Source organism: Cheilinus undulatus, linkage group 1 (genome assembly GCF_018320785.1).
Source record: "Cheilinus undulatus linkage group 1, ASM1832078v1, whole genome shotgun sequence".
NCBI classification, from domain to species: Eukaryota; Metazoa; Chordata; class Actinopteri; order Labriformes; family Labridae; genus Cheilinus; species Cheilinus undulatus.
The window spans coordinates 26,338,142-26,350,298 of NC_054865.1; the positions used below are offsets into that span (position 1 = coordinate 26,338,142).

General features: G+C 37.8%; 1 protein-coding gene across 1 annotated transcript in view; it reads left to right on the forward strand.

The window, feature by feature from the left end:
* The first annotated feature begins 771 nt into the window (after positions 1-771).
* LOC121513188 (transmembrane protein 266-like) overlaps positions 772-12,157 on the forward strand; it is a 77,673-nt gene continuing 66,287 nt past the window's right edge. Inside the window, exons 1-2 of the mRNA XM_041792769.1 lie at positions 772-1,128; positions 1,728-1,858. Of these exons, the coding sequence (XP_041648703.1) occupies positions 1,845-1,858 (14 nt within the window). The 5' untranslated portion in view covers positions 772-1,128; positions 1,728-1,844. The remainder of the gene's footprint in view (positions 1,129-1,727; positions 1,859-12,157) is intronic.

A 12,157-nucleotide genomic window follows, 5' to 3' on the forward strand; every position in this document is an offset into this window, starting at 1 on the left:
CATCTCTCTGTTAGCAGAAGCCTGTATCTTAAGCCCCAGTCTTGGAGCGCGCGGGGCGTTACGCATCCCTCCTCTGTTCACACCACAGGCCTACTACAGTTTATTCAGATCAGCGCTCTTCCTCATTTGCGCACTCCCTGAAATGTAAGCCTCAGCCTATAACATCTTGAGCAGCCCACGTCCATGCGTGTTTAAATAAAGGAAGAGACGCTTCAGATTGATTGATGTGCGCTTTAACCATCGACTGGCTAATCCCGATGAATGACAAACGGTTAAGCCAATTGCTGCGAAGGCAATTTATATTCCCATAGTATCTTTATTTTGGGAAACCATAAAAAACGCTCATGACACGGAGAGGGACGACCTACCAGGCGAAAAGCTAATAAAATCATCTGTGGCGATAATCCGCTCTTAAATTTGACTCAATCGGGAGCTGAGAAAATCTTCACACTGGATTTCTTGTCTCTCACACACACGTTGACACACATACACGGCCAACATTTTTAGATTGCTATGTCGTGACCGGAGCGATGCAAATGTCACACGATTCATTGGCTACTGTCAGTCTCTGGTACGAAAACGTCAATGTTCTGATGGCGTTTGGGTGAAATTGGCTGCTGCTGCTGTGTAAGGATCGGAGAGAGAGCCGAGGATTGGTCCGGCTCGCTTCAGCACCTGGACAGCTCCGCTCGCAGGGATCCCCGCTGCGCTCGCCGGGGAAACCCTGCTCTGTTCAGGAGCGGGATCTGGATCTGGGGCAGCGATCCTAACCAGAAGGGAGATTGTAATGTAGAAATATTTCTAATCTGAAGGACACTTTACAGCTACCATGATCTCCCCGGGCGACGATGCTTCTTCTTGCATTTGAGCTCTCTGAGTTTGCACTGAAATCCGAGCAGCGCAAGTGGGAGCAGCGGAAGCAGCAGCAGCAGCAGCAGCGGTGGTGGTGGTGGTGGTGTTGGTGGTGCTCATCCAATGCGAAAGTGCTAAGGATAGCTGCAGCCTACACACACTGCGAGCCTGCTGCTGCTTCTTCACTCACTCTGATCACCACCGAGGGAGACATCACTATCAGCAAGGGGGCAGCAGGAGGCACGATCAGCCGTCAGCAATGTAAAGCTCACACAGGTAGGTCTGAATAATCTTTTATTTATGTGTAGCAGCAGCTCATTGCAATACTTTTCTTCATGGCTTTTCTTTTTAAGAACATGAAAGCGGCAGCTACATCAGTTTCAGGACAAACTGATATAGCTACACTCTCTGTAGAGTGTTTGATCTCTGCTTGCTGCTAGGAAATACTGTAGGACTGTGATTTAAAGTTCACAACAACTATTTTAACCATTATTTTTGGTTTCGAAAAGTCTTGCCTCTTCATAGGTAACCTATTTGGCTCAAGGCTGGTAGCCTATTTAGAGGAGTGACACCACATTCCCTCAAATTGTTGACCAAGAGTTTGCCAAGCTCAAAACAATGGCAGCTAGCTCCTCCAACTTTTGCACATATTTAATATCCCCAGATTTAATAAGAAATTCAAAGGTTGCAGCTGATGAATAACTTCCTTATAACCATTTTATAGCAGTGTTGATTGTAATAATTGATGTTGCATACTGTTTAATGGGCTTTAGGTCATCTTTAGGGACCAACCACCCACATATTGGTGTGTCCTGCTTTTATCTAAACTAAGAATTGTTTATATTTGTATTAAAGACCACACTCTTCCATCCTAGGATCATCATGACAACATCTATCAGGTGAAAAGGTGAACTGCAGCAAAAAACAACCTGAACTAAGAGGCGCCTTTGTAACAGCAAACACCACATCTCTCCTCCTGATCACCCATAATCATGGCAAATGCTGAGTAAGTGCAATATCTGTCCTTTCTCTAGTTCTGTTCATCTAGGATTTGAAAATAACACATCACCCGTTTAGTGTGGAGAAAATGATACATGGTATCTGCAGGTTCTTCTGCAGAATCTCTCAACTTTTCTCCTTACTTAGTCTCCTCTTTAAATGCATATATGCCTGAATGTCTACACTAATGTTCATTCTGACACTGCTGCTGTTGAGGTGTCTCTGACTTTCATACCTCCAAATTCAAAACACAGATGCGCACTGAGATGCAGAAACCCACCGGCACAATGCTGACTATACAGAGTGTTCATTCTGCAGCCTTAAACACAGGAGGTCACTATGTTAATCCCCCCTGTGGAACAACACACAGTTTATTGATTCTGAATACCCATAAAAGTAACACTTTCTTCCAACAAACCTGGCCAGCTTTCTCTTCACTTTCCATTTTTAATCTCTACTTGCCATGTGTGCAGAGAGAACAGCTGATGCATTACAAGCTGGAGTCTGTATGTGTGCAGGACAAAAGTAAAAGGTAAGGGAGAGCACAGAAAATCATTATTCTGTTAACTCATGATTCTGCTGGCGTAGCATGACTCTGTAATTTGTCTCGTCTTAACTAGCTGCATTAATTCTCTTGACCTAGATGAATAGCCCCACATCATTGCTCCATTTGTGCTTTTTAAGAGGACCAGTTCTGCTGGTGGTCGCACACAGAGCTCGGCTCAGCGGCTCCCAGTCGCAATGTCACATCATATTGTGATTAAGGTGAAACAGATTCTGAATCAGGTGGCTTTATCTTAGAGAACATAGCTGTAGCCTTTTATCATGTCATGTATAGAAAATTAAAGTAATTGTAAATTTCATCCTTAAAAAGTTTTAGAGCTGGGTGTGTTTCGACAAAATACTGAAGCAGTCTTCCTTACTCATTTAACGCAAATATGGAATAGCTGGTGTAATATATACTGTGGGCCATGTTTCATGATCTGATTGTATCATATTCAGTCTAATTTAATTTTCTGTCCTGAGTCACCCTGCAATGACTGCTGCTATTATTTATTTATTTATTTAACACTATATTTATTTAGGAATTTCCCAAGAACAGGGAGGTAATTTCCTTGTTAGAAGTTTCATTTTATACATAATAACTTGGAAATTTGGTATTTTAGGAAGTTCTTGCATAGTAATAATGTGTTATTCATCAAGTTATTCTTTGTCTGTGGTAATTAGGTAATACTTTACTTAAACTCTAACCCCTAATCTAACCCTATCCTGACCCTAACCCTCCACCTAATCCCCTAAACCTAACCCTAAAAATAACTTTAATTTACTCACTTTAACTTATTGGGCCGAAATAAAGAAATTACCTGGGTATTATCAAGCAACTTGACAACTGATATCTTATTTCTTAGAAATTACTTAGTAAAATACCACCTAATTACCAGAGAATTTCCACAATATCAAAGCTACATTATGCAACTTTAATAACCTACATACCATAAACTGATAAAGATGCTGATGGAGACACCTAATCATCAATTAGTTACTTGTAATATTGAGGAAATTCTCTGGTAATTAGGTAGTATTTTACTCTAACCCTAACCTCCTAAATATAACCCTAAGAAAAACTTATAGGGATACTTCAACATTTTGGCAAATAATATGAAATAATAATGTATAATTATGTAACATTACGATACATGAAGCAAATACTCTGAACTATTTCTTGAATAAACCACTAGGCGGAGTGACACAGTGCAGCAGCCATGTCTGGAGTATAGTTCTGGCTTTGCATTTCACTGTAAAACATCTCCGTCTCGTAATGTTCCATGATTATTTCATAGCGTGGTGAATGTACTGGTCACAACTTGTCCACGAGAGCATTTTGGAGTTGTTGGATTGTGTATTTGATGATTTTGATGAGGGAAAGCAAAAGACACTACCTAGAAATGATCAAGCATTTACATAGAAAATAACCATCTTATTTCTAACACCTAATTACCAGTTAACTGACACAATAATACTTTTAATTACATTTAGAATTAGTGTTAGAGAGTAAGGATGAGGGTAAAATACCATAGAATTGCTACAGTATTTTGAGGATTAAGATCAGGGTAAAATTCAACCTAATTATAAAGAACTGCCAAGAAATGACTTGATGATTTATACATTATTACAAGGTAAATACTTGCTTAATATTACTGAGTTATTACTTGATAAAATGCAGACTTATTACTTGGTAATTACACCTTATTCTTGAGAAATGACCATAATTTCACTTACTACCATAAGATTACCAGGTAATTAGGGTCCACTAAAATAAAGTGGTACCAAAATACCAGTTCATGCATAATGTTATTTTAAGAGGATGGTAGAGTTTTGCGCCACCAATTTGTTGCCTCAGAATTTTTCTCCATGGAGGAGCTGAAATACGATAAAGCCTTAAGGTCATTGAAGTTTATAAAGGGGATGGGCATCAGAGGGAGTATGATAACTTTTTATGAAGAGTCAGCTGAAAAACAAATGTGATGATGACATTAAGGTCCTCTCAGCTTGGACATGGAGACTTCTAATCAACACCCAAGTCTGGTGTTAAGTTTTAGGAGTGTCTGTCAGAATGAAATACTTTTTTTTAACCACAGTCCTTGGAGCATAGTCGTAGAATTGTGTTGCTCTGTTTTCCTGTGATAAGGAGTGGATTTCACTCATTCTCCAGATCTTGACTGACATTAGTTTGAGATAACAGTTCTGGCTTTTTCATAATAGTGGATGTCATAATAGCAGGTATCTCAAGAGAATGACTGAATCTGGTACATTATCATGATAAAACAGCACTTTTATCTCTAGTAAACAGGATGAAAAAGTCACAAAAGACAACTGAAATGTACTTTCCACAGGGAAACATTTAGTAATCTGTAAAGATTTATTTTAATTTTGTTTTAATTTTCTAAATCCGACACAGTTCAATTCAGCTTTTCATAAATTATCACATTTTCAAACAAAAACAAACTACAGTATTAAACTGAAGTTAATTTTTATGTCATGTCAACATAAATCAGTCTTTTCAGTCATTAAGTCTTTGAATGCTCATATTCCCTCATATGTCTGTAGAAATTAAAATAAGCTATTATTGGAAACCGACACAGTATAAAAAGGTCCACAGACCTCTCCATTACTAAGATGGCCTCTGTACATCTGCTGTCTCTGTCTTGCCCCATGAGGGTTTCTGTGTCTCCTGCGTCTTCTTCAGCTTGTATCTGTAAAGGTCAGATAAGAGACCGGTCACACCAGGGCCAGAACAGTCCATTGTGCAGTCCACCAATTCATCATAGTTTAATCTGTAATATTATTAATGAGCTAATGTGCCTGGCAGACTTCATTAATATCTACTGGCGTGAAATTACCAATGCTTCTGTGGAAGTTGAACTGCTCCAAGAAATTACGCAGGGCATTTTGTAAAATCTACAGAAGTGATGAATGAGTTAAATGACAATAAGAAAAATGTTAACACAGAGTTAAACTTTGATGTTGCCTGAAAGGACAGCAGTGCAATACTTCAAGGTGAAAAATGATCATAATTCATGTAGTTCAGGTGCCCCTGTTTTTGCAGTGGTTCCTCACCTTTGTCTCTTGATGCAAAGTCCATTTTAAGTTATGTGTCCATGTGTGAGTTCTATTTCTGTAGGTTACTTTTCACAGAAGCTACAAAACAACATCGTGAAATCACAGTTTTGAAACTGACTGAGGCATTGAGTCAGACTTTAAGTTAGAAGATGTATAAAAGTTTGCAGTATTTTCATGTTGCAACAACAGGATAAAATGTGCATGAGTTTTTAACACTAATACACAATGATGTTCAGCTTCTCCAAAGTTCTCCACAGCAGCTGTTGGGAGCAGGGAACATCTGCTTTGTGCCTCCTTGTTCTGGCCAAGTTTTGGGTGTGTTTTAGACCCTCAGGTGGTCTGCTCAGACAGCATAGTCTAACATGTGTGTTTTGATCTTATAGTCCATCAAGGCCTTTGGGAAAGAGGTTCAGACTAAAATGGACCTGCATAGATGGAAATACGTCGTGTTTACTCCCCAGAAAATGTGATGTCAGAGCTGCTATAAGGCTTTATAAACAACTAAATTTTCTTAACTAGTGCACACTTGATTAGAGCAGCCTTTCCCAAGCTTAGTTATTTTGCAGCCCAATTTAATCCCTCACACAGCAACATACTTTAGAAATGATCGCCATAGTGTTTAATTTCAAAAACAGGATTTCAACTCCAGCAGCCTTTCAGAATGCATTCTCTCACATTAAAGGCAAAGATATGTTTGTGGATCCTTATTTACAATTAAAATAATCTTAGCCATTCTTCTTTGCTGCTCATTTTCCTGCTAACTATTTCCTAGCTGTGCTAATGCCACTGAAGGCACTTATAAATTCTTAGAATCTGGAGGCGAGCAATACAGTAGAAAGTTTTATAAGTTTTATGACACCAGTTTTATGCATTGGACTGAATTAAATTTAAACTGTAATTTCCTTCAGGATCAATAATGTATCTATCTAAGCTAGTAAAAAAAATAATGATAAAAAGGTGGCATGCAAGTCACATCTTATGGCTGTGTTTTATTAATTCCTGGAATTTATTACATCTTTATATTCTAAATTTAACATGATTTAAAATTTGATTACCAATTAAAAATATATGTTTATGCTTTTTATTAATTGCAAATGACATTTTGCGGCCAATCTGCTGTACATCTGGGTTCCACCTGGGGGCTGAGGGCCACACTTTGGGAAGCACTGTATTAGAGTATGAAAGTTGCATTAGGCAGGTTTTAATATCAGCACAGTTTTCCTCCAGAAAATTACCTGACAAATGCTCACTTTTATTAATAGCTAATATGCCCAAAACTTGTACCAGATAAGAGTATGGCCATGAAGTAGATCTTATTTAGAGGAATGTAGATCTAATTTCCATCATGCAGAGTGAAAGTAGAATTTAGGATTTATGAACTCTCAAGTTAAAGTTTAAACAGGATATGAAGTTACTGAGTTCACTTTACAGCACTTTAAGTCATTCTGATTAAAAAGAAATGCAGATGTCCATTCTCATCAAGACTGGCTTCTTCTGTAGGTAGATTTTGGGACATTCATAAATTTATTTGTAGAAGATAGCTCCAGGACCACTTGGAAAACTCCAAATTATTTGACTAGGACTACCTACTTTTGTATCAATTGAGGGAAGGAAGTGGATCTGAAGCCAAGAATACTTTTAAACTTTTTAGACCTATCAAAAACATAGTCTGAATCACACAACATTTACTGCTTGTCTTCTCCCCATCTCTCATCCCGATATTTCCTGTCTCTACTATCCTATCAATAAAGGCATTGAGTTCTGCAACTCCAAACATATCTTTAAAGAAGAGCAAAGATTATTCATGGATTTAGTTTCTTTTTTAAAAGGTATAATATGAAATACTTAGAAAAAATGGCAGGCTTTAAAGATATTAGCTGAATATATTGTTGAGTGATGACTTTCTAAAAAGAAAGGGAAGTCAGACTCTCTCTGTGTTTGTTGTTTCCAGCTGCGTGTTCTTACTAACAGGACTGAATTCTCTTCATGCTTGGTGTTGTTGTGTGTCATGGGTCAGTGTAGTCTCTGGCAATTCGTGTATCATTCGTTCATTTAATATTTGATTGATAATTGAATAAGAAATAATGAAAAAATGGTTCATTTTCTTGTTTTCATTTCTGGAATGAAATCAAATAAACAAGAAATGATGCGTCTAATTGACTTTTGCTATTAATGTTGGGATCAGAGAATGTTGCATGAAAAACGGGCGTAAGCAGTTAGTATGATTTCAATATTAATTTCCGTAACCTGGTGCAGGTGTTGTGCTCAGAAAAGCATCCTGAGAACCACATGCCCATCACTGAGGAGTTCACGCTTCCTGGAACGATAAAGCCTATGCAACACAAACACCGGCACCAAGTTAAGTCACGTTTCCGTGCTTGTGCTCCTTCATTTGCATTCGTGCCATGCTTCGGTCCACCTTGTCCTTCCGTTCTGGAGCCAGGGAAGCATGCCGCGTCCAAGCACAGGAGATTGTACTCATGCTGGTCAAATGTACTGGACTTTTTTTAGGCTCAAACGTACCCAGGCACAGTGCAGATTGCCGAGTGTTATCGCGCCCTTACTCTGTGCAGGCGTTTGTGTTCCATATAGCATTTATTTGTTATTCAATTATCAATCAAAAATTAAATGAACAAATGATACACGTATTTCTGGCTAATGGATTTTTTATTTCAAATGAGAAGTACAAAATCAAGAAACAAACTGTTTTCCAATTACTGTAAAAAAAAAAAAAGAAAAAGAAAAAGGAAAACCAAAAAAGAAAAATTCCTTAATCTGTGTATCAATTGTTCAGTTGATATTTGATTGATAATTGAATAACGGTTAAAATGAAAAATGGCTCGTTTTCATTTCTGAAACAAACTCAAATACACAAGAAAGGATTTATTTTTTTATGTTGGATATTTTTGCTGGGATCAAAGAATTTAACATGAAAAAACAGCTGTAAGCAGTCAATTTGATTGCAATATTGATTTGTGTAACCTGGTGCAGGTGTTGTGCTCAGAAAAGCATCCTGAGAATCACATGCCCATCGGTGTGAAGTTCACACTTCCTGGAATGATATACGGGAACATGAACGCCAACACCGAGTTAGGTTGCACTCACAGTAGGCAATCTGTACTGTGCCTGGGCACGTTTGAGCCTAAAAAAGTCCAGTACATTTGACCAGCATGAGTACGCTCTTCTGTGCTTGGACGCGGCATGCTTCCCTGGCTCCGGCACAGAGGAACAAGTTGGACCGAAGCATGGCACGAATGCAAATAAAAGAGCACAAGTGCGGGATCGTGACTTAACTCGGTGCCGGTGTTTATGTTCCCGTATATCATTCCAGGAAGCGTGAACTCCTCAGCGATGGGAATGTGATTCTCAGGATGCTTTTCTGCACAGCACAACACCTGCACCAGGTTATGCAAATTAATACTGAAATCATACTAAATGCTTACGCCCGTTTTTCATGCAACATTCTCTTGTCTCAACATTAATAGCAAAAGTCAAATAGACACATCATTCATTTTCTGTTTTTTATTTTTTATAAAAAAAAATGAATTAAAGCACACAATGACCACACAGAACAATAAGATGAAAAGAAATTAAAAATTTTTTTTCTTCATATTTTCCAGAAAATGAAAATGAGAAATGGAGAATGAATAATCGTTTGTTTATTAATTTTATATGAACTGCCTGAGAGGACAGAGGGCAGTTCCGTGTTTATTGTCCTTTTTTTTTTTAAAAAGATATGAAACAGGAAATTACTTGTTTCTTGATTTCAGCTTATTTATTTGAAATTTGAAATCTGTTGGACATAAAATACACTGACTGTCATGCCTGTATTTTTAAAAAAAATGTACATAAAGCCCTCCCTCTCTAACTATTAGCCTTGCCTTAATGGAGGTAGAGGCACCCAGGGATGTTGTATAAAGAATTATAAATGACTTTTGTCACAGAAGTACTACTAATAAATAACTTGTTTTTTCACTATGCATAGTTGAATACTGTAACACCAATATATATATAGTATAATAATTCTCACTAAATATTTAGACAAAACTGCAAAAAAGAAAGTTATTTCAGACTCCCAAATTTCTGTAGAAGCTTAATATAAATGTCTGCATATTTGTATGGCTTACAGTGTTTATGCCATGATGCATTTAGTAAGTTTTTTTATGGGTTGTATATAAAGATGGATGGAGCAACATTAACTTTGGAGTTATTTAGAGCTCCCCCTGCAGTCAAAGTCATAAACCCTGCCTCCTCAATTTTAACAGATTGGACATGGATCAGAACAGGGTTAAAAGTCAAAACTCAAATCCAATATTTTTCTACATGAATTCTGTCGTCATAGTTGATCATTATCATGCTGATTTATGTATTATCTATTTTTTCTGAGTAGTTTTGTTTTAAACAGGTACTCGAGAGAGAAAGAACAGCTTTAATGTCGTGACCAGCAGGTTTCTGAACCAGATTAACAGTGGCTGGGGAAAGGCAAGAGGGAATGCAACAAACACTAATAATGAAGTCACTGAGTATCATCTTTAAACCAAAATAATCTGTTCTGCTGTGGGCTTTACCAACCTGAGGGATCTTTGGGATTATATCAGTAAATTAAATGTATGCTCTCATGGAGGTATTTTGGCTTCAGTTTTAGATATGACAAAGACTACTTGTCCATATTGATATACAGTCAATGTGTTTACCATATGCACTACTTCAGTGTGTAATGACCCATACATTACCAAAGTCCTTTCTTCTTTCCTGAGGCTGCTTGCATGTGAGTCTCATAGCAAGGGCTCAGAAGGGATATGAACCAGACACTCCAGTCGCTAGATGAGGAGCATTCTTCAGTGCCACTGGCTCCCAGTTACTTTCATGACCTTCTGTTTTGGCCCCGAAATCCCTTGAGCAACTTTTGTCACATAATGACCTTTCCTACCTGGCCCACAACTCCACAGTGCAATATGTAATTTTATCTGCCTCCCCCAGGGAGTCCCGCTCCCCTGAATATCACTTCTTTCCTCTGGGTGCTCTTCTGCAGACGCAGTGTTTTGAGTCTTTCCATGAAATCATGTTTTTGAGAATTCTGCAATTGCCACTTTGGTTTAGGTAAGAACATTTGGGGTACTTGGAAAGGTCAGTATTTGTGTTCCGGACAGTAAAAATGTCTTTGATTTGACGGATGCAGAAGTGGGTTTGTCTTTGGGCTTTTTCATTGCATTATTTTGAATTTGGTGCTCTAAGGTTATTATGTGTATAACCTTTACATTTTAAATTGTTATTACACTTGTTTGTAAAACAGAATTTTAATGCAGAGATCAATCATTTTTTTGTTGTCTTTTTACAGTATTTATTCTACTTTGTAGTCTATGGTGCATTAAGGTATTTCACAATACAGGGACTTTTGAGTAATGATTCTCATGTAACTGATATTTTTCACATGTTTGTGCAACTTTAATGTAACTTTTACCAAAAGAAAAATGAAATACCCCAAAGTCGAATTACTTTGCCTAAGCAAGCCAGACAGAAGTCTGTCAAGCTCCTGTGAGAAACTTTAAGCCTATGTCCATTTTGTTGCCCCCTGTGGACAAAGAAGTAAAAACTTGTCTTTTTTAGCTCATTTGCTCTTATACATGTTTTATAAGAGAAAAAACTCATCCTGCTTTCTTCTAACATCAAATGTATCATTCATCAAGTGTCTCTACCATGGAAAATTTAAACAATGAGTGTTTTGGCAGTGTGTCATCATTCAATTCAACACCTACCCCCCGACATTGGATTCAGGCATATAAAGTGATATTATGCATTGGTATATCAATCTTGTTGCAGATGATCTTTTTTGCTTCGTTGGGTATAAAATATATCTGTATCAAATTCAGTCAGTCTCATTAGCAGCTAAAATCTTCTCACTGGAGTTTTAAATATCAAGCAATCTCAAACCCATGACTCATGTCTTCACGTGAAAACTTTACTAACATTGTTAAAAACTGTGGTCTGGGTCTGCGGCTTTCCCTGGTATCTCAGCCGGCACTCACCAGGTACATTACTGTAAGCTGTGAGCTGGTGGGGCTCTGGACAGCTTGAGTCTGTCATGAGTAGTTATGTGTGCAGTCCTGATTGTTTGGGAAGAGGGCCAAAGCTGCTGCTGTGCTGTAGATGAGAGGTGGTATGGATGAGATGCTGTGTGTAGGAGAAGTGTGGAGAAAACAACATCTATCAGGCCAGCCCACTGTGGCATAATGCTGTGTATCCACAGTCTCTGGGCGGGAATTAATTCTTTGCCAAGTAAAATAAGTGTGGAGGTATTTGTCATCGAGGTACATAAACAACTTTCACAGTACAACAATGTATCAGTCCATCTTAACACTTTTTTTTTAAACCGCAGTGGGACATAAAGACACGCTGTGTCCCCTGTGTGGTTAGTCTGGTCATTTTTTGGGAGACACAGGTCCTTGAATAGAAGGTGAGATTATTGATGTTGCACTAGTACTTACTGAATAACTGTTTCATTAAATATAACTTTTACATTTAAATGATAGGTATTCTTAAAATCTAGTTTTCTTCAAAATCACCTCTGCTTTTATAAAGCCCTGAACTTTGACTGAAATTCTTTATCTTTAACCCATGACACAAAACAATCACATACATTTCTGGAAAACCCCAAATTCTTGCTTTGGTTTAAAATCAACAGTTA